This window comes from Bufo gargarizans, chromosome 1, assembly GCF_014858855.1.
Source record: "Bufo gargarizans isolate SCDJY-AF-19 chromosome 1, ASM1485885v1, whole genome shotgun sequence".
In the NCBI taxonomy this organism is placed as follows: Eukaryota; Metazoa; Chordata; class Amphibia; order Anura; family Bufonidae; genus Bufo; species Bufo gargarizans.
The window spans coordinates 498,722,512-498,746,992 of NC_058080.1; the positions used below are offsets into that span (position 1 = coordinate 498,722,512).

The window sequence follows — 24,481 nt, forward strand, 5'->3', positions numbered from 1 at the left end:
TTGCTGAAGACAAAACTGAAGGGAAAATGCCTCAAGAACAAGCAGGAACTGAAAGCAGTAGCAGTAGAGGCCTGGCAAAGCATCACCAGCGATGAAACCCAGCGTCTGGTGATGTCTATGCATTCCAGAATTCAGGTTGTAATTAACTGCAAAGGATTTGCAACCAAGTATTAAAAAGTGAAAGTTTGATTTATGATTATTATTCGGTTTCATTACTTTTGGTCCCTTAACAAGTGGGAGGCACATATGCAAACTGCTGTAATTCCTACACTGTTCACCTTATTTGGATGTAAATATCCTCAAATTAAAGCTAACAGTCTGCAGTTAAAGCACATCTTGTTTGTTTCATTTCAAATCTATTGTGGTGGTGTATAAAGCCAAAAATGTTAGAAGTGTGTCAATGTCCCAATATTTATGGACCAGACTGTATATTAGCCAACCCCACCGAAGGTTAGTTAAAAGGATATGAGCTGGCAAAAGAAACAATTAGCCAAATTAATTACCCAATTATTCAATAGCACACCAATGGCAGTTCCAGAGGACAAATACTTAGTTTGTGGACACAAAGCGTACAAATGGTTATCCAAGAATGTCACAGGACTGTGTAACATTGCCAGGCTTCGTCCTGCCACCTTTATAGTAACACACTCTAAAATTGACATAAATGCTATTCCTAAACACACCTTGTAGTGTAGGGCCAAAGATAACACACCCAGACTAAACGGTAAGCCACATGTTGTAGAAATTAGCATTCCCAATAAAGTTCTCAGTACCCTTTTCATATATCCGATGATAGTGCAGATGTGAGATCATTTGGTGGTAGCAACTGATTATCTAGATGATCAAATATGGGAAGTGATAAGACTTATGAATACCTCGAACATCGTGCAGAACCAGTTGATCGCTGTCACCAACAAACACACATTAGTTCTAGACTATGTTACAGCTAAAGATGGAGGTATGTGCCAGGTTGTGGGACCAGCTTGTTGCCATTACATAGACCCGCAGGGTAATTTGCAAGTTAAGGTGGGTCTACAGAAAATGGCGGATCTAAGGGATAAAGGGCTAGACGCACATAAAGCTGATAAAGATACATGGTGGTCTGATACCTTTTCCTTCCTTAACCCCGCCAACTGGTTTAAAGGTATTGGGGGATCGCACATGGGAATTGTCCAAGGAATATTACAGGTAGCCCTAATACTATTGGTGATATATATAGTAATTAAGCTTGTTCGTAACCCGCCTTTCAAAAAGAATGAAGAAAACTAATGAGCAACCTATCATGCTTCTCGACGACGAGGAAGAACAAAAGGAAACGCCATTCAACACGGTTCCCCCTCCCAGCTATGATGCCGTGCACAGATAGGGTAAGATGAATCCCGGGGTACTATCATAAACCCTGAAACCGGGAGCTTATCTACAAGAGGTAAGTTGTCGCTACTGCAGGTGAAGAGGATACGAAGGGTATGCCCAGTGGATTCATTAGGTAGGGATAGCCTACAATCAAGTTTCCAAGGGGGGACTGTTATGGACTACTGAAACAGTATGGATACTTGCTTGTTCTATTTACACTTGCGTTACACTGCTCAGACACCGCTTAGTAGAAAAATCCAGCTTTTTGGATGTACCAGGCACACACAGATTTTCCACTATCTAGAAGATGGGAGGGGGGAAGGAGCACCATCCAAGGTCCTAGGTATAGTGAGGGGTTGCAGAGCTGCGCTATGAAGCTGATATCTTAAGTCAGCCTGATGGAAAAGAAGTGTAAGATTAACCCATTACATGCTTGCTATTATTTCCCAGTAACCAATAGAAATACACCACATTTAGTCACCTCCCACCGGGTGTGGAGCCTTCTGCTTTCTCTATACACTGCCAGTTTCAGGTGCTGCAGCAGCCCACAACAGCTGATCGGTGGTGGGTACCAGATGCCGCAGCACTACTGATCTGATATTGATTGCCTATATGGAGGATAGGTCATTAATATACGTAGCTTGGACAACGCCTTTAACAGTGGGTGCAGTAAGCTAATTGACAAGATATATACTGTATACATGTGTGGAAGGGGCGTGCTGATGTAATATTCAACACTTTTTTTGTTATTCCATGAGCAATATATAAAGAATATGAATCTATAAAATGAAAGTGCATCAACAAGCAAAAAATTACAAAATTCAGTTTTGCCCAGAGACTTTTACTCGGCATGCTTCTTGTCGCTCCAGCATCACATACCGTGCATCACTTTAGTTTAGGTTTCATAATACTGTAGTTTTCAAATGGAAAATGTGCAATATTCATATCAAATAGCTAAAGGAGAGAAAATCTAAAAATTCAAGTCACGGTCCATTACAGGCTGAGACATTTACAAGCAGTGTGTCACAGGGCAAATAGAAAACAAACTGACAGTGGGGAAGTGAATGGGGTTGCCAAATAGCTGTGACTAAGAGCTACTTAGTAGTTCTTAACTAATCTTCCATTTCATTATCTACGTTTAAAGAGTAACTAAACTTTTATGCAATTTTTTTAAATGTCCCTCTTGCCCTAAAAATCATTTTTACAATATACTTTATTAACACTTCATACTAGAGTAATAGTGGCTCTCCCAAATTATTCCCTTGGAATGGTGCTCTTGTCGGAGGTGGGACCACACCACCCTTCCCCCACCATAACAAATAAGGGATTTCAACATTTTAATATTTCAATTTTTAAAAAAATTTAATAGCAATATTTTTAATAAAAACCTTGTACAATATCAATCAATAAATATCCTCTAAAACCAGATATAGAGTGCCTGTCGACTTTTCTTACCTTTATCATTTACATACTTACCAGTGGGCAGGTGAACCACCTCCGACAAGAGCACCATTCCAAGGGAATAATTTGGGAGAGCCACTATTACTCTAGTATAAACCACTACCCTTTACTTTCTCACCAAAATTATAGTAGAGCTCCCCATATCTATAACCATGGATATCTGGCACTATATAGAAAACCAACGCCAAAGAGTAGAAACGTTCACTCTGGATAACCACATACACACAAATATTGAACAACAAAGAGACAAATCCATGACAGAAACCTTCAGAGAACTAGAAATCTTATTAATAAAACAGCTTAGACAAAGATGGGAGATAAAATCCCTTAACCTTTATTTAGAACAAGATATTATCCCGAAAGGTCTTCAACTGTACAAATCGCTAGCACAAGATCTTTGTAACGAGGAATTTACAAAAGAATGGGAAACACTCCTAAAAACCCAATCTAAAGCTCTGATACAACTTATAATTAAAAGGAGAACACAAATTTTAGAAGATATAACCATAAAAATTAATCACACAAAAGAAATCATAGACAAACTACCACAAAATGAAGAATTCACCAACTGGCAACAAAGAATTTGCAAAGATCTAGGCACTATAGAACAGGACATCATCAATAAGAAAAGCAGAAAAATCAAAAATCCCATGAAAACAATAACCCTTATACCTGAAACACCACAACCCAACAAAACCTACAAAACACCAACTGACAACTTGGAACACACACAATATAACATTCCCACAAATAATAAATATGAAACACTGACTAATCCTCATTTTTTAGACAGGACACCACAACACCACAGAATCCGCACAAGATCCACAAGACAATCACCACCCAATTTAAGACACAATCAGTACACACCACCCAATCACAGATACAATTTAAGATACAGAGAAACCAACCAAGAGTGGCAAGACCACCACAACCAGAAACCAACACACTCACGAAACACATATCAAGACCACCAGAAACAGAACATATATCCACAATACCAACCCCAGGTACAAAACCAAAAAAGAAGACCATACGAAGAGGACAAGGGAAAAAAAGACAGAAGAAATTACAAAACCTAGTCAATGAGGACACCAATACTGTTGTCATCCTAAGCTCTGCTACACTCACACCAACACAAATTAACTTGCTCAATAAAGGACTGAAATTCGCGCCTACAGCTAAATTAAATAAATTCGATACCTTTATTGGAATTGAAAAATTCATACGTAAACTGTGTTTAAAGAAATATTTTATAAAAAACCCAATTCCAACATATGATAACTCACCCTCTCTATACCAACATACTCAGCTAAAACAAAAGTCAAAAAAATATCCCAGACAGGAAATAGGACAAGAGATCTCCACTTTCAGAAAAAGTGTAGAAACTGACTTGAGAAAATTAAAAGAAACTACCAAGCGAAAAAATAATCTTAGTCCACAAGAAATTATGGCAATAAAACAACTCCAAAAGAAAGAAAATATCATCATCAGACCTGCAGACAAAGGAGGAGCCACAGTCATTCTGGACCTAGAAAAATATGATAACAAATGTAAAAAACAACTTTCAGATCAAACTACATATGAAAAACTAACCAAAGACCCAATTAACAAATTTACAATCACATTAAAAGAATATGCCAAAAAAGGATTAGATAAAGGCCTTCTACACGAACAAGAATATACCTATATAACCACCACCCAGCAAAGATTACCCATATTCTATTGCATCCCAAAAATACACAAAAACCCAACTGACCCCCCAGGTAGACCTATAGTCTCAGGTATAGGATCCCTCACATCCAACCTATCCCAGTACATCGATCAACTACTACAACCAATAGTCAAACAGACCCCATCTTACATCAAAGATACCACTCAAATCATTCAATTAATAGAAAACCTGAAATTTGAACCACATTGGACCATTGGGACCCTTGATGTAAATTCATTATACACAATAATAGATCACGACCAAGGAGCAGACGCTCTAAAGAAACAACTAGAACTCAATGGACAACTGAAAGAAACCCAAATCGAGTACATAGTGGAAGGAGTCAGATACATATTATCCCATAATTACTTTGCATATGAATCAGATCATTATCTCCAAACAAGAGGCACCGCCATGGGTACTAGGTTCGCCCCCAGTTATGCCAATCTGTTCATGGCCCAGTGGGAACACCAGCATATTATACCCAGACTGGGGGAGGACCTAGTACTCTGGCGTCGTTATATAGACGATGTCATATTCATATGGAACAAAACAGATAAAGACCTAGAACTTTTTTGGGAACAGATAAATCAAAATGACAACAATTTAAAATTCACCTCCAATACCAGTAAAAAATAAATAACCTTTTTGGACCTAACAATAAAAATCAAACCCAACCATTTAGAATGCTCCACATATCAAAAAGAAGTATCCAAAAATAATTACATACTATACTCAAGTTGCCACCTACCGAGATGGCTACTCAACATTCCAACTGGACAATTCAGACGCATAAAAAGAAATTGTACAACAAATATAACATTTGAAGAAGAGGCCCAAAAAATGAAAGACCAATTTCTAATTAAGAAATATCCACCACACCTTTTGGACACATCTCTATCCAAAGTAAGAAATATGGAGAGAAAGGATTTCTTTGAACCACCCACTAGAGAACCAGATAAAAAGAAACAATCCAACGACCTAATAAGAATAGTACTCCCATACAATTCCCAACAAAAAAAAGTTGAAACCATCATCAAAAAACATTGGCATTACATTTTGAAAGACAAGATAATTGGTCCTCTCTTAACAAGCATACCTCAAATAGTTTACACCAAAGCCCCCAAATTAGCATTAAAGGTAGCACCAACCGTAAAAAACCATATTAATAATAAAAAAACACTAAAAAAAGATACTCCCCATAATTGGTTCAACCTAAAAGGTTTCTACAGATGTGGACGATGCAACAATTGCAGAAACACCAAATTCCCCCAAAAAACTGTAGAAATTACTTCAAAAACAAACAAATTTTTAGATCAAATAAATGAATTCCTATCCTGTGACACATCGAATGTAATTTACATAATTGAATGTCCCTGCAATAAACAGTACATAGGAAGAACTAAAAGATTATTGAAAAAAAAGGATATCTGAACATAGAAACAACATCAAAAACGGTTATGAAAAACATACACTATCAAATCATTACAAGATCCATCACAACAAAGATGCCAGCCAAATGAGATTTGCCGCCTTTGAAAAAGTTGAAATAAGTTGGAGAGGGGGTGACCATATATCCAAAATGTCAAGACAGGAATCCCGAAGAATTTATGACTTTGAAACTATAATACCAGATGGGTTGAACGCAGAATTGGAACTATTCGGGTTCCTATAAATCCTTCTATCACATCCGGGCGACCACCCACTTTGACGGACGGACGAGTGTCCGGCTGTGTACCAGCACCCCGTCCGTCCCTTAATATAGGTGATCTGCCCACGACCATTTATTACCCCATAACTTACAGAATATCTATAATTCCGTGATGACTCCATGGAACAAACAAAATAATAATTTCCAAGTCATATACAACACAATGAAACTCAATCAACCGAGAAAACAACTGAGAACTTCCTAATTACGAAAAACTCTATTTATTATGAAAACCCCCAAGCCTCCTTACCTCAGAAAACCAATATGAACTACAAACAACACTAATGAACAAACAAATAACAAAACGCACATACCCCCCCAAAAAACGCACCGAAACCGCATATGCGTTTTTTTGTGTGAAATAAACACAACTTCCCCTAAGAATCAACAAACATCATACTATATCAATATAGTAGGAAACAGACCCAAAAGAAATGAAAAAAGAGAAAAACATCCAGATCCAGCCAAACAAGATACACATGGATAACATAAAGCAAAGACATACACGGAACACAAGAAATAAAGACTTTAGACCAAAAATAACCTCACTATCCATGATAACTATCAATATCTTGAATTCCAAAATACTGGATGTACAAAAAATAGTAAAAAAAATACAATCTGACTAAAAACGCATATACCCCCAGAAAAACGCGTCAAAAACGCACCTGCGTTTTTTATGCCATTCAGTTCACTAACATATAAATATTCTATCTCTGGCAACAAAACGAGGAAAAAACTAAACACAATACCTTAAAAAGAGAATATAGATAAAGGAATACCAGTAAATAAGATCGAAACACATTTACAATTAAACACAAAGAAAAAAATTACAATTAAATTAAACTTCCTCCCCTAAAAACATGATAATTGGTAACACCCAACTCCAATTAGCAATATCCAGGCCGGGTTTTTGGTGGGACAACACAAAAAGTGGGTATAAAAAGTGGGCAGTTTAATGAATCCAATATGGCCACTGATGAAGAGGTAGGAACACCTCGAAACGCGTATGGCAATTGGCAACTTCGCATATACAATTTTGCGACTACCCACCAAAACCCACGCCTCAACTAAGAAGATCTTGAGAAGATCGGAACCTCATAAGAAACTTTATTGGAACTTCATTGGAACACCTTTGCGACTTATAGAAAGAAAAAGTCACTTACTGAACGGCTAACAACCACGTGACTAAGCACGTGAGACGCCGACCCAGTGAAAAAAGGCGCGCAACACACCACGTGCACGGACAAACTATCAGCGCATTAACTACTGCCTATTCAGACGCCGATCCAGCGAAAGAAAGCGTGGAACACATAGTGCGCATCAGCTAGAGCTCTATCGAACAGGTACCTAACTCAGACCAAAGGGTGAGTACAATTACTGTGTGGGACGCCACCAGCAACTAACTGTAAGCAAATATGACATTACCAACTCTTGGCTTGAACTAAAGACAAGTTCCACCTATATCATCGCATGTGGATATACCTGTAGAGACTATTTCTCAGCTATCCTATTTTATTTATATTTTTATTATTTTTTCTTCTTTTTTCTATCCATTAAGTCCAACATATATATATATATATATACACCTGCATTTTATCCTAAACTTTTGGACATATCTTGGAGACATTTTTTGAACATCATCGGATCCTTTATATTTTCATATCGAATATTTTCATATCGAATATCAACTTTTTTCACTCTCGATCATATTTTGAACTTTTATATGAACTTTTTTATAAATTTTATAAAAATTCTTTATAATAATTTTCTATTTCACTATTTGAATTTAATTTTTTGTTCCACCATTTAGTCCCCCTCCACCTAGGTGTCCACATCAACCCCTTCCCCCATCGGGATATTTTTCAGGTTACACCTTGGTACCTAGACCACACCACCCTTCCCCCACCATAACAAATAAGGGATTTCAACATTTTAATATTTCAATTTTTTTTTAAATTAAATAGCAATATTTTTAATAAAAACCTTGTACAATATCAATCAATAAATATCCTCTAAAACCAGATATAGAGTGCCTGTCGACTTTTCTTACCTTTATTAACACTTCATTAATGAATTTTGCTTTTTTTTAATAAAGAAATTGACTCCCAAAGTCCAGTTTTCTGATAGTACTTTAAATTCACTCCTCTACATAAAGTAGGCGGATCCACCACCGGAAATAGAGGTTATTAAGGCTGGTGTCTAAAACGCCGGTCTTAATATATGACCCTCTATGTTTCTGGTAACCCTGTTTAACCCCTTAAGGACTCAGCCCTATTTCACCTTAAGGACTTGGCCATTTTTTGCAAATCTGACCAGTGTCCCTTTAAGTGCTGATAACTTTAAAACACTTTGACTTATCCAGGCCATTCTGAGATAATTTTTTCGTCACATATTGTACTTCATGACACTGGTAAAATGAAGTAAAAAAAAAAAAATTTTTTACCTAATTTACCAAAGATTTGGAAAGATTTGCAAATTTCAAAGTTTCAGTTTCTCTACTTCTGTAATACATAGTACTACCCCAAAAAATTGCGATGACTTTACATTCCCCATATGTCTACTTCATGTTTGAATTATTTTGGGAATGATATTTTATTTTTTGGGGATGTTACAAGGCTTAGAATTTTAGAAGCAAATCTTCCGAAATTTACAAAAACCCAATTTTTAGGGACCACTACAGGTCTGAAGTCACTTTGTGAGGCTTACATGATAGAAAACGCCCAAAAATAACCCCATTCTATAAACTACACCCCTCAAGGTATTCAAAACTGATTTTACAAACTTCATTAACCCTTAAGGTGTTGCACAAGAGTTATTGGCAAATGGGGATGAAATTTGAGAATTACATTTTTTGCCTAATTTCCCATTTTAACCCATTTTTTTCACTAACAAAGCAAGGGTTAACAGCCAAACAAGACTGTATCTTTATTGCCCTGACTCTGCCGTTTACAGAAACACCCCATATGTGGCCGTAAACTACTGTACGGCCACACAGCGGGCCGTAGAGGGAAAGGTGCACCGTATGGTTTTTGGAAGCCAGATTTTGCTGGACTGGTTTTTTGACACCATGTCCCATTTGAAGACACCTGATGCACCCCTAGAGTAGAAACTCCATAAAAGTGACCCCATCTAAGAAACTACACCCCTTAAGGTATTCAAAACTGATTTTACAAACTTTGTTAACCCTTTAGGTGTTGCACAAGATTTAATGGAAAATAGAGATACAATTTAAAAATTTCACTTTTTTGGCAGATTTTCCAATTTAATATTTTGTTCCAGTTACAAAGCAAGGGTTAACAGCCAAACAAAACTCATTATTTATTGCCCTGATTCTGTAGTTTACAGAAACACCCCATATGTGGTCATAAACTGCTGTACGGGCACACAGCAGGGCGCAGAAGGAAAGTAATGCCATACGGTTTTTGAAAGGCAGATTTTGCTGGACTGGTTTATTTGACACCATGTCCCATTTGAAGCCCCCCTGATGCACCTCTAGAGTAGAAACTCCAAAAAAGTGACCCCATTTTAGAAACTACGGGATAGGGTGGCAGTTTTTTTTGGTACCAGTTTAGGGTACATATGCTTTTTGGTTGCTCTATATTACACTTTTTGTGCGGCAAGGTAACAAGAAATAGCTTTTTTGGCATGTTTTTTTTTTGTTATTTACAACATTCATCTGACAGGTTAGATCATGTGTTAATTTTATAGAGCAGGTTGTCACGGACGTGGCGATACCTAATATGTATACCATTTTTTTTATTTATGTAAGTTTTACACAATGATTTCATTTTTAAAACAAAAAAAATGTTTTAGTGTCTCCATAGTCTAAGAGCCATCGTTTTTTTTAGTTTTTGGGCGATTATCTTAAGTAGGGTCTCATTTTTTGCGGGATGAGATGACGGTTTGATTGGCACTTGTTTGGGGTGCATATGACTTTTTGATCGCTTGCTATTACACTTTTTGTGACGTAAGATTACAAAAAATGGCTTTTTTACACCGTTTTTATTTTTTTACGGTGGTCATCTGAGGGGTTAGGTCATGTGATATTTCTATAGAGCCGGTTGATATGGACGCGTCTATACCTAATATGTATACTTTTTTAAATTTATTTAAGTTTTACACAATGATTTCATTTTTGAAACCAAAAAAATAATGTTTTAGTGTTTCCATAGTCTAAGAGCCATAGTTTTTTCAGTTTTTGGGCGATTATCTTGGGTAGGGTAGGATTTTTGTGGGATGAGATGACGGTTTGATTGGTACTATTTTGGCGTACATGCGACTTTTTTGATCACTTTTAATACCTTTTTTGGGAAGTAAGGTGGGCAAAATTTCAATTTTCTCATAGTTTTTATTATTAATTTTTTATGGCGTTCACCGTGTGGGGAAAGTAACATGACCGTTTTATAGATCAAGTCGTTACGGACGCGGCGATACCTAATATGTGTAGTGCTATTTTTTTATTTATTTTTTTCCAGTGATAAATGTTTTTTTTATCTTAACTTTTTTCACTTTATTTTTTATTTTTTTGACCCAGACCAACTTGGTTCTTGAAGATCCAGTGGGTCTGATGTCTGTATAATACAGTACAGTACACCATATAGGGTACTGTACTGTATTTTACTTACACTTTGTCTGAACAGATCTATGCCTTTAGCATAGATCTGTTCAGCACCATGGACAGTAGGACGTCTGAGAAGGCATCCTGTTGCCATGGGAACCTTCCCCATCTGCTCAGTTGTAGCCACTGCGCAGACGGGGAAGGGTAAGGATGGGGCTCTCGGGGGGGCTGTCTGGGGGCTCTCTCCCTCTCCATCGGGGGGCTGCAAAGGCACAGCAGCCCCCCGATGGGAGAGGGAGGGTGCTACCTGAGCTGTTAACCTTTTCCATACAGCGGTCTGTACGGACCGCCTGTATGGAAAGGGTTAAACTGGCTGACATCGCATCACCGATGTCAGCCGTTTATACCAGGGTGTCAGCAATGTATACCCACTAGACGCCAACGATTATTCAAGGGGAGGCGGGCAGGGGATCGCGATCCCGCCTGCCGCACTGCGCCGCCTGCGACCCCCCCCCCCCTGCACCACCCGCCCACATAAATCATTCAGGGGTGCAGGCGGGGTTAATAAAACTTTTATTTCGGGCTAAAAGCGCAACAAACCGCAGGTCTGAATTGACCTGCTGTTTGCTGCGATCGCCGATACGAGGGGGTCACATGACCCCCCCGGCGTTGTAACAGGATGCCGGCTGGCTGAATGATTTCAGCCGGCATCCCGTTCGAATTAACCCCCGGGGCGCCGAAATCTTATTTTAAACTCATGACGTACCGGTACGTCATGGGTCCTTAAGGACTCTGGAAACATGCCGTACCGGTATGTCATGCGTCCCTAAGGGGTTAAAGGAAAGGTTGATTACCCACAGACACAATATTAAACAGGGTTACCAGAAACATAGTCTATTGAAACACTTCCTTATATGTCATCAAAGTAACCTAGACTTATTAAAAGTGACTCCCAATAGAGCAGGGGACCCATATGTTTCATTATTTTCAAACATTAGCAAAAGGGAAAGCTATTGAGTTTTTAAGCTAGACACACTGGTGCCAAATGGGTTACATGAGGTCAAAGAAAGAGTTAATAAAGACAGAATGTAAAGTTAATTAATAAATGTTGGGTACTGATGTTGATATTTTATATTTACTTTAATATATTCTGACAGGTGACTTCCGGCTGGGGCAGGCGTGTGAAGGAGGAGGAATGTATTAGAATACTATGAATGAAGTTATGTGGAAGTTTGTTGTATGTCCTTAGGAAGGGGGACGCCCCAAAACACAGAGATATTTTACAGTAGTTGTTTATTAGTGATGAGTGGCAGGGGCAATATTCGAATACGCAATATTTCACAAATATTTGGTAGAATTTCGTCATATAGTCGCGAATTAGAGATGATTTTCTTGCGAAAAATTCGCGTAATACATGCAAAATGCAGGCGTGGGTCACTATAGCTACATTTTTCAAGCTGCTAGAAGTTTTCTGAGACTGGAGAAAATGGTTGGCACGGCAGAACATTACAATAGCTTTATATTGCAGATAGAGTCCTCAATATATTCGCGATTGCGAAATCGGCACTAATGATGCAAATATTTTGTCCAATACGTGCAACTTCACTATTTTAACAGGTCTGCACTACTTATTAGTTATTGGTGCACTGAGTATTGTTGTAAACTTGTGACATCCCAGCACTATGTATGTATGTATTGTGAGGTAGTGACAGGTCCTCATGGCTACTAGGGGAGATTCATGGCAGGAGTTTCCATGTCTTCCCCGTCAGTCATCAGGTCTGAGGCAGCACCAGGTGCCACAATCAGTCTGGGATAAGAGCCCAGCCCAGACTGTCAGTTAGACTGAGAGAGTCTTTGTGAAACAGAGTCCTGCTGGAGGCTCTGTATGAGTGGTCTCAGCCAGGCTGGCTGAGGGGCCACGAGGCTAGGTGCAACATTGGGGGCAAGGGTCACAAGGCCGGAGTCGTGAGGACTACTGGGCCACACTCCCCCATAAAGGTACTGGACTTGAGACCGTGTGTGAACAGTGCTCTGTACAGCCAGGAGGCTGATGGACATTGGGCTGGGAAAGCCGCATGTTATGACCGTGTGTGAACGGTGCTTTAGGCGAGTCTGAGATATGCTATGTTTAGTTAGAGCCCAGCCGGGAGAGTGTTTATTATTTTGTATAAATGTTTATGATTACGCGGATGTGCCGCAATAAAGCACTGTGTTTGGACCTTAAACTTGGTGTCTGGCAAAGATATCTGTGAGAATGACCCCCGAAAGAGAGCTAATCCCCCACAGTATGTATGTATGGACAGCAGAATCAGCTACACTATATCACTATCTAACCTGCACTGACTATCTGTATTATATATATAAGCTAACTAACTAACTATCTAATGTAATGAGGAAAGCACAGAGCACAGCAATGACACTGCTGTCTCTCTCAGAACTGCAAAAAACTGTAGAAAATGGCTGCTGGGGAGGTTCTTATATAGTAAGGGGCAGGCAGCTTTCCTATTAGGTTGCTAGGGATGTTGCTAAGCTCAGACAAAGACATTGCAGCCTTCTGATTGGCCGACAAGCAAGAAGTGAGGTTACTGACTTCAAAATTACAAATATATAGCACTATATTCTAAACATTCGCGAAGTGCCGATATTCGTGATTAATATTTGCAATTCGAATATTCGCGCCCAACACTATTGTTTATATTGTCTTATGTGAATAAAGCTGCTCCTATGGATAAGATGTTGTATAGTAATATGCTCTTTATTCACTCCTCGGTACTGCTGAACGTGACACCCCTACTATCTAAAAAGCACTTTGTGCTTTAGTTTTTTAATGCAGACTGTCCTTTTAGCATGTAATAAGTCACAGAGCATGCCGATGAACTTTTCCTGTTGAAGTCAATAGGGGTAATTATTACATTCCTATAACAGAAAAGTATGCCAACAGCTCAAAATGTGTGACTTTCTGCTGTTTTAATCTGTGCCTCAAACTTCTATGACAAGTGAGCAGGAATGTTGGCAGGAGTGGGACAGCCTATGTGGTCTGACAAATGTAATATTACTTATGTCAGGAAACTGGTGTACATAACAACAGAATCTATGTCAGCGGCTAGCTGGTGTAAATTACTGTTTCAGGGATCCAGACATCCCTAGATTTGCCAAGATTACTAAAAGTTTTTAACAGATATGCTCATGTAGTTGTTTACCTCATGTACATTATCCCTATGCTCAGGGGTGCACCTAGCCTTCCTGCTGTCTGAGGCAAAAACTGAAACAGCGCCCTTCCCCCGTCCCCAATGCCAATTTCTTAACCTAACACCTTCTCTTCAGCTCATGGCCCTTCAGCTTCCCCCCCTCTTGCCCCTACCTGGTGCTGCCTGAGGCGATCGCGACACCTGGCCTCATTGGTGGTGCACCCCTGCCTATGCCTTTTCTTTTTCAGTTTTCACCATATAACCAAATCAGGTAGGCCAACCAAACCCACAATGCACTTCACCCTTCTCTTCTAAAGCTCCAGCACTTCCCCTAAAAATGTCCAGCTAGTTTATAGTTTCTGATATCCAGCTAGTTACATAGAGACTCCCCTATCGCTGGCACTGTTGCTGCTTTGACACGTCCATGGACATCACATCACAGGAAATAAGAAAGAGCTGTGTGGACACGGTCATGTGACCATAGCCCAGAAAAGAAGATAGAAAGAATAAAAATAAAGGAAATACGTTACAAAATTACAGCTACTTTTATCAATTAACATTTTTTAGGTTCTTGATGCAAACCAGAAAATTCCTCTAAGGCCCCTTTCACACGGGCGTTGCGGGAAAATGTGCGGGTGCATTATGGGAACACCCGCGATTTTTCTGCGCGAGTGCAAAACATTGTATTGCGTTTTGCACTCGCGTGAAAAAAATTGGGGCTTGGGATCGGTGTTCTGTAGATTGTATTATTTTCCCTTATAACATGGTTATAAGGGAAAATAATAGCATTCTGAATACAGAATGCATAGTAAAATAGAGCTGGAGGGGTTAAAAAAAAATAAAAAAATTAAACTCACCTCAGTCCACTTGATCGCGGCCCGGCATCTCCTTCTGTCTCCTTTGCTGAAGAGGACCTGTGGTGAGCATTAATTACAGGTAAAGGACCTTTGGTGATGTCACTCCGGTCATCACATGATCCATCACCATGGTAAAAGATCAGAAGGAGCAAATGGACTAAGGTGAGTTAAATAACTTTTTATTTTTTTTTAACCCCTCCAGCGCTATTTTACTATGCATTCTGTATTTAGAATGCTATAATAATGATCGGGTCTCCGTCCCGATTGTCTCCTAGCAATCGTGCGTAAAAATCGCATCGCATCCGCACTTTCTTGCGGATGCTTGCGATTTTCACGCAACCCCATTCATTTCTATGGGGCCTGCTTTACGTGAAAAATGCACAAAATAGAGCATGCTGCGATTTTCACGCAACGCATAAGTGATGCGTGAAAATCACCGCTAATGTGCACAGCCCCATAGAAATGAATGGGTCGGTATTCAGTGCGGGTGCAGTGCGTTCACCTCACGCATCACATCTACGCGGAATACTCGCCCGTGTGAAAGGGGCCTAAGAGGCTCTATGCACTTAATCAGGGCTGTAGATAAAAAAAATTCCTAGGGGGGGGGTTCAGCTTTCTCAAATAGACTTTATCTAGCAGACACACCAGGGTTTGAAAAAAATATACCAGCCATATCATTCCTAAACCAATCCTTTACCTTGAGCAATACCGATTTAGTTGTTTGACACCATATGGAAAAAACATGTTTTAAAAAGACTCGTAATTGGTACCTACCCACTCCAGTCTGGAGTGACAGTCTATGGCACGCATGACACATCACATGCTAGCTTACTATTGTCATTTCCATAAGAAATTGTGTTTCTTTATTGTTGAGGAGACTAGAGTGTGAGAGACTAGAAAGAAATACATCAAACCATGCAGCCTGCACAATAGGTGATGTGGACCAGCATGGGGGTGGCCAGTTCCCTCAATTCATAAGAGTCTGGGGGCTGGACTAAATATATGAATTGACACTGTCTGTAACCTGGTGTGGGGGTGGGCTTTGAATCTTCTTGATTTTCTTTTTTAACTATTACTTTTACTTACACTAGTGCTCCAGAGTCTCTGTCTGTCTCTCTCTCTCTCTCTCTCAAACTACTTCTTTTTCTTTCTTCTCTCTCTCTTCTAATCTTCTGAGATCTCCAGGCTCTGTGCTCTGTCAGCCGCCGCCCAGGAGTAGCAGGCACGCGCAGGCAGGAAGCTGGCCGGGGTCCAGACGTACGACAGGCGGAGCCTGAAGGCAGCGTGCATGCCATGTGATCATCAGCGTCATCCCTGCCTGGCTGCCCTTTGTGTGTCTGTAAGTTACTTGTGCCACCGTACCTGCCCTCCTGCGCTGCCCAGCCCCGCCCTGCAGCCTCCATCACCTCTCTGTGTGCCGCACTGCCCGCGCCGCTATAGCAGGCAGTGGCATGCCCGGGCCGTTCTCTGGCAGATTAGGAAGGACAGACACTCTGGGGGGGGGGGGGGGGGGTTGAACCCCCCTATCCTCCCCCCCTTATCTACGCCCCTGCACTTAATCCCAAGTTTTTTTTTTTTTGTAAGGCCACTTCAATTATTTTCTTCAGTTAGGCCTCGTGCACACAGCCATTGCCGGCTGTGGCCTGTATTGCGGCCAGCAAACAGTGGGTCCTCAATATGCGGGCACCTACCGTGTGCTCACCACATCATGGATGCAGACGCATTCACTTGAATGTTCTATTTTTTGCGGTGCGGACGGATCAACTTGAATGGGTCTGGATCCGTCGCAGCAGCCGTGCATTGGGAACCGCAAAGCAAGTGTGCATCTTGGGAGTTGTAGTTTTTCCACAGCTGGAGTGCTGGAGGTTAGCCATCACAGGAGTAGGACATGTTTATACTGTATGTGATTGATATCATACAATAGGACATTTCAAATTTTGGAGCAATTATAATGATATATAATATGATATATAGAATCAGCAACATAGTGCATTGACAATCAAATGCTTCATTTTCAAGAAATATTAAAGGGATTCTGTCACCTCCCCTCAGCCAAAAAACGATTTAAAAGCAGCCATGCAGCACAGCTTACCTGGATTAGGCTGTGCTCTTTTATCTTGAAATCCGTCCAGCAGTTACTGCAAAAAACGACTTTGATCGATAAGGAAATGTGTCCTGAAGGTGCCTAGAGGGGCGTTTTTTTCTTCTTAGTGAGCCCAGTACCGCCCCTCTTTCAGTGCCCAGCCCGCCTTCCTTGTACTGTCTAACCGCCGCCCCCAGCCTGCCACAGCCTCTCCTCCCTCTCCTCCCCCTCCCTCACGCCGAACGAAGTCTCGCACAGGCGCATGCCCAGTGACGAAGATGAAGCTGCCGCCCTCAGTCTCCTGATGATCGCACAGGCGCAGCCCTCAGTGGGTACTGCGCCTGTGCGAGACTTCGTTCGGCGTGAGGGAGGGGGAGGAGAGGGAGGGGAGGCTGTGGCAGGCTGGAGGCGGCGGTTAGAAAATACAAGGAAGGCGGGCTGGGCACTGAAAGAGGGGCGGTACTGGGCTCACTAAGAAGAAAAAAACGCCCCTCTGGGCACCTTCAGGACACATTTCCTTATCGATCAAAGTCGTTTTTTGCAGTAACTGCTGGACGGATTTCAAGATAAAAGAGCACAGCCTAATCCAGGTAAGCTGTGCTGCATGGCTGCTTTTAAATCGTTTTTTGGCTGAGGGGAGGTGACAGAATCCCTTTAAGTGTATGCATTTGACAATTGCTCCAACAGTCAATTCTAGGATTCTTGAATATGTAAATACTCTTCTCACACTCAATTTTCATTGACAAATCTCTATAAAAAATTGCATTACCTGTACTCATCATAGCTGTGTTCCCAAGTAAAAACACTGTAAAAGATAATGAATTATGTAACTCAGTTTAATTGTTCACATAAAAACTCATAAAAGCTTTTAAAAACTGACAGACATGAAATATGTGCCTGACACATTTAATAAAAAAGTTGTAAAAGCAATACGTTAAATGAGGATTAAATACAATAAAATATTTGTTCTTGTAACTGATCACTCATTTTTATGGAAAAGCAGTATTTCTAACCATTCACACAGCTGCATTAAAGAAATTCTACAAGAACAATGGACACAAATCCTCTCAGAAAAGAGATGAGCGAATTTCTTATAATTTGATTCAGGTCAGATTTGGTTTAAAGGGGTTGCCCGCGTTCAGAGCTGAATGCGGACATAACCCCTTCTTCCCCCATTCAGCCCCTCTGAGTTCAGCAGCGGATCATGCACCCGTGCCTAGCACTGCATCATGCAGGGCAAGGGCTGTTTGTATACCTTTTTACACTACGGTGGCTTCCGTCTAGCAGTGATCCCGTTGACGTCACCTGCACTAATGGGCGGTCTTTAGCGCTGCCCTAGCATGTTTTACAGGCTGAGATGCCCGCACATGCTCAGTTTCATCCTTTAACTACCTCCTGGGATGTGATAGGGAGAGCTGAAGAAAAGTCACTTAGCCCCAGCAGAAAAGTTACTCCCCTTGAATTGTCAGCTTAATATAGATCTAGCAGAGCAATGAATGGGGAGATCTCTGGATCCATGTGAGGTTCCAAGGCTGCTTCCAACTTTGTTAGAAAGAGATTGTCATGTACTATATGATGTCTGATTTTCATTTTATACATCATTCATTGGATAACCCCTTTAAACCTCTCATGTGTTGTCTTGGCTTTGTGCTTAGGGTCATTGTCTTGTTGCAAGGTGAACCTTGAGCACAAGCTGAGATCCAAAGCAGAGAAAGAAATGGTTGTTAGGTGCGTAGGTGCACGTCACCATGGCTGAAAGTGCAAAAGAAAAAACAAACACAATACAACAGCAGTCTCCACAGATACAGAAATAATAAATTTGGAGTCTCCGTTAAGGTAATACCAATCACAATTTATTACATAAAAATTTTAAAACTTATGTATATACATAAAAAACATCAATATAAAAATTGATATACAAACCGGATTCCCAAAAAGTTGGGACACTAAACAAATTGTGAATAAAAACTGAATGCAATGATGTGGAGATGGCAAATGTCAATATTTTATTTGTAATAGAACGTAGATGACAGATCAAATGTTTAATCCGAGTAAATGTATCATTTTAAAGGAAAAATACGTTGATTCAAATTTTCACGGTGTCAACAAATCCCAAAAAAGTTGGGACAAGTAGCAATAAGAGGCTGGAAAAAGTAAATTTGAGCATAGCGAAGAGCTGGAAGACCAATTAACACTAATTAGGTCAATTGGCAAAATGATTGGGTATAAAAAGAGCTTCTCAGAGTGGCAGTGTCTCTCAGAAGCCAAGATGGGTAGAGGATCACCAATTCCCACAATGTTGCGCAGAAAGATAGTGGAGCAATATCAGAAAGGTGTTACCCAGCGAAAAATTGCAAAGACTTTGCATCTATCATCATCAACTGTGCATAACATCATCCGAAGATTCAGAGAATCTGGAACAATCTCTGTGCGTCAGGGTCAAGGCCGTAAAACCATACTGGATGCCCGTGATCTCCGGGCCCTTAAACGACACTGCACCACAAACAGGAATGCTACTGTAAAGGAAATCACAGAATGGGCTCAGGAATACTTCCAGAAACCATTGTCAGTGAACACAATCCACCGTGCCATCCGCCGTTGCCAGCTGAAACTCTACAGTGCAAAGAAGAAGCCATTTCTAAGCAAGATCCACAAGCTCAGGTGTTTTCACTGGGCCAGGGATCATTTAAAATGGAGTGTGGCAAAATGGAAGACTGTTCTGTGGTCAGACAAGTCACGATTCGAAGTTCTTTTTGGAAATCTGGGACGCCATGTCATCCGGACCAAAGAGGACAAGGACAACCCAAGTTGTTATCAACGCTCAGTTCAGAAGCCTGCATCTCTGATGGTATGGGGTTGCATGAGTGCGTGTGGCATGGGCAGCTTGCATGTCTGGAAAGGCACCATCAATGCAGAAAAATATATTCAGGTTCTAGAACAACATATGCTCCCATCCAGACATCATCTCTTTCAGGGAAGACCCTGCATTTTTCAACAAGATAATGCCAGACCACATTCTGCATCAATCACAACATCATGGCTGCGTAGGAGAAGGATCCGGGTACTGAAATGGCCAGTCTGCAGTCCAGATCTTTCACCTATAGAGAACATTTGGTGCATCATAAAGAGGAAGGTGCAACAAAGAAGGCCCAAGACGATTGAACAGTTAGAGGCCTGTATTAGACAAGAATGGGACAGCATTCCTATTTCTAAACTTGAGAAACTGGTCTCCTCGGTCCCCAGACGTCTGTTGAGTGTTGTAAGAAGAAGGGGAGATGCCACACAGTGGTGAAAATGGCCTTGTCCCAACTTTTTGGGGATTTGTTGACACCATGAAATTCTGATTCAACATATTTTTCCCTTAAAATGGTACATTTTCTCAGTTTAAACTTTTGTTCCGTGATTTATGTTCTATTCTGAATAAAATATTAGAAGTTGGCACCTCCACATCATTGCATTTAGTTTTTATTCACAATTTGTATAGTGTCCCAACTTTTTGGGAATCCGGTGTGTAAAATAAACAGTATGAACAGTATAAAAATTGATATGAACCAATAGTAGCAGCAGTTAGGGCACTTTCACATAAGCACATATGGATCAAGTTGATATCATTATTAGGTGTATTCCTCCCAATGGCAATAATACAATAGTATTGTCTTCCTTAGTATGTATTAGCTGTTAGTATTTTCTTGTTCTTCCACATAAATAAATCCTAAAAGCCAACTTGGTGTAATCAATGTCAATTAAAATATTTATAGGTCCAAACCCTATTAGAGGTTAGTAAGAGGTTAATAATCTCTTTGTATTTCCAGGTAAGTGCATGTAGTGCTACTTCTGTTTAGTACAGCCTCTGTGTATGGTGTAGCAATGTCCACTAGTTATGCACTTTTTGATTGTCCGTACTCACGGTTGGATGTTACTGGCTGTTTGCTTTGGCGTCCCTCGTGTGGGCGCTTGTACCTTGTTTCTGCAGTTGGAGCGGTTGGAGTGGGAGCAGGACGGCCGGCTTGTATGATTGGCGTCTTGTCTATTTCATTTTCTATTTCCGCTACTAGGTCTCGCGAGATGAGAGGACGTAACTTCTTCAGTCCCGCATTCTCTCCTACAGCTGCAGAGGTATCATAAGTGTAAAATCACTTGTTTTACAGCCTTTTAATCCTTTTTAGTGCATGGCCATGCACTTAGAAGGTTAAAGTTAACAGCGAGTGGACAATTTAAACACCAGAAGTGTTTCGAAGTAAATCACTGCTTCTTCCTCACCACTGAGACGGTAGGCCGTGCATCAGGGTGAGGGTGCTGACGGGGTGTCATGAAACTGTCCCAGGCTTTGGAGAATGTTGCCCTGCCTCTGTTGGAACTGCTGTGTGTTCCCCTTGTCTCCCCTTCTCGGTTGCCCAAGGAACTACGGACTCTGCCGCCAGCGTTGTCAGATGAAAATTTTTGGAGCAATTTTTCAACAATGACCTTCTGGTATTGAACCGTTTTGCTCGTCCTCTCCACCAGAGGAATGATAGATGAGAAGTTCTCATTGTAGCGGGGGTCAAGAAGGGTGAACAACCAGTAATCCGTGTTGTCTAAAATGTGTATAACGCATGGATCGTGGCAAAGGAAGACTAACATGAAGACAGCCATGTGTGCCAGAGTACCAGACAAGACTTTACTGTCATCATCAGAAGGATCATTCTCAATCTCCTCATCCTCTCCCTACTCTTCTGCCCACCCACGCAGAACAGATGGAATTAAACTACCATGGGTACTACCCTCTGTAGCGGAGGCAACCGTCTCCTGTTCCTCCTCATCCTTCTCTTCATCGTTCAATTCACGCTGAGAAGACGAACTGAGGGTGGTCTGGCTATCACCCTGTGTAACGTCTTCCCCTATTTCCACCTCTTCCACATGCAAAGCGTCCGCCTTAATTGTGAGCAGTGAGCGTTTAAATAGACACAGAAGTGGGATGGTTACGCTGATAATAGCTTTATCGCCGCTCAAGTCACCATCTGTGTTGATTCAGCAAAGTTTCTTAAAACCTCACAGAGGTCAGACATCCATGCCCACTCCTCGCTTTTGAATAACGGAAGCTGACTGGAAAGGCGACGACCATGTTGCAGCTGGTATTCCACTACTGCCCTCTGCTGCTCACAAAACCTGGTCAACATGTGGAACGTTGAGTTCCAGCGTGTGCTCACGTCGTACAACAGCCGGTGAGCTGGCAATTTCAAGCGCTGCTGCAGCGTTGGCAGACCGGCTGAAGCTGTCGATGACTTGCGGAAATGTGCACACATGTGGCGCACCTTCACCAGTAGCTCAGGCACCTTCACTAAGCTTAACACATGGGCTAGGCATGGGATGTGCGTGAGCTTGTTGAGCTCCAAAGCCTCCACCAAGTTACGGCCATTATCAGACACATCCATGCCTGGTTGTAGGTTGAGTGGCGAGAACCACAGCTCAGTCTGTTCTCTTATCCTCTGCCACAGCTTTTCAGCGGTGTGCTGCTTGTCCCTAAGTGCTACACTGCTTCCAGCTACCGACTGATGGCTGACTGGTTCTGCACGTGGATAATTCTGAGGTGGAAGTGGAGGAGTAGGAGAAGGAGGAGAAGTGGGGGTTGGAGCCACTAACGTAGGTGCTGGCAGAAACCCTGATCGACGTAAGGCCCACAGTCCTTGGCGTCGGTAGCACCTGTGCCATCCCAGGGTATGACTCGCTCCCAGTCTCCACAATATTAACCCAGTGTGCCATCAGGGAAATGTTGCGTCCCTGTCTGAATGCACTTGTCCATGTGTCCGTGATTAAGTGGACCTTCCCAGTAACTGCGTTGGTCAGGGCACGTGTGATGTTACGGGACACATGTTGGTGTAAGGCGGGCACGGCACATCTTGAAAAATAGTGGCGGCTGGGGACTGTGTAACGCGGGACAGCCGCCGACATCAGGTGGCAGAAGGCCTTAGTGTCCACAAACCTAAATGGCAACATTTCAAGGGCCAGTAATTTGGAAAGCTGCACATTTAGTGCTATGGCCTGTGGGTGGGTGGCTGGGTATTTGCGCTTGCGTTCAATGGCCTGGGGTAAGGACACGGAAGTGAATGTGGTCGCTGATGGTGCTTGCGAAGGTCCAGGTGCAGGGCGTGAGGCATCCGGGCCTGCACTTCGACAAGGGATTGGCCAGCACGTAACATAGGGGAAGAGGAGGCAGTGGTGTCACCCGAAGACACAGATTGTGGACCCAGGCATTCGTCCTACTTATTACGGTGCTTGGAAGCCATTTGGCGGATCATGCTGGTGGTGGTGAGGTTGCTAGTGTTCACGCCCCGGCTTATTTTCATAAGGCACAGGTTGAAAACTACTATTCCTTTGTTGTCCGCACTTTCCTCAAAAATGCGCCATACTGTGGAACACCTACCTCTTGGCAAGGGAGATTTCCACAAGGGGGTGCTCCGGGGAACAGTGGTGAGCCTATTTGGTGTGGCCCGACATCTCCCTTTTGCCACCCCACTGCCTCTTCCAGCTTGTTGCGGTGCTGAAGATCTCTCCCTCTCTGTACTGCTGTCCTCGCTCGGCTTTCCACCTCCCCAGGTTGGGTCAGTGACTTCATCGTCTACCACCTCCTCTTCCACTTATTCACTCTGCTCATCCTCCTGACTTGTTGATCTAACCACAACCTCTGTGATTGACATCTGTGTCTCATCTAGGGATGAGCGACCTCGAACTGTATAGTTCGGGTTCGTACCGAATTTTGGGGTGTCCGTGACACGGACCCGAACCCGGACATTTTCGTAAAAGTCCGGGTTCGGGTTCGGTGTTCGTCGCTTTCTTGGCGCTTTTGTGATGCTTTCTTGGCGCTTTTTGAAAGGCTGCAAAGCAGCCAATCAACAAGCGTCATACTACTTGCCCCAAGAGGCCATCACAGCCATGCCTACTATTGGCATGGCTGTGATTGGCCAGAGCACCATGTGACCCAGCCTCTATTTAAGCTGGAGTCACATAGCGCCGCCCGTCACTCTGCTCTGATTAGCGTAGGAAGAGGTTGCGGCTGCGACAGTAGGGCGAGATTAGGCAGATTAACTCCTCCAAAGGACTTGATTAACTGATCGATCTGCAGCTGTGGATCATTGAGCTGCTGATCCTCAATTGCTCACTGTTTTTAGGCTGCCCAGACCGTTTGTCAGTCACATTTTTCTGGGGTGATCGGCGGCCATTTTGTGTCTTGTGGTGCGCCAGCACAAGCTGCGACCAAGTGCATTTAACCCTCAATGGTGTGGTTGTTTTTTGGCTAAAGCCTACATCAGGGTGAAGCTGTCACACCAAGTGCATTTAACCAGCAATAGTCTGTTTATTTTTTGGCCATATACTACATCAGGGGCAAGCTGCGCCTGTCACCAAGTGCATTTAACCCTCAATGGTGCGTTTGTTTTTTGGCTAAAGCCTACATCAGGGTGAAGCTGTCACACCAAGTGCATTTAACCAGCAATAGTCTGTTTATTTTTTGGCCATATACTACATCAGGGGCAAGCTGCGCCCGTCACCAAGTGCATTTAACCCTCAGTAGTGTGGTT

General features: G+C 41.9%; 1 protein-coding gene across 3 annotated transcripts in view; it reads right to left on the reverse strand.

The window, feature by feature from the left end:
- Positions 1-24,481, reverse strand: part of LOC122923899 (alpha-1B-glycoprotein-like) — a 143,526-nt gene that overhangs the window by 57,327 nt on the left and 61,718 nt on the right. For all 3 annotated transcript variants that reach the window (XM_044274768.1, XM_044274760.1, XM_044274774.1), the window contains exon 3: positions 17,698-17,733. In XM_044274768.1, coding sequence (XP_044130703.1) covers positions 17,698-17,733 — 36 coding nt within the window. The remainder of the gene's footprint in view (positions 1-17,697; positions 17,734-24,481) is intronic.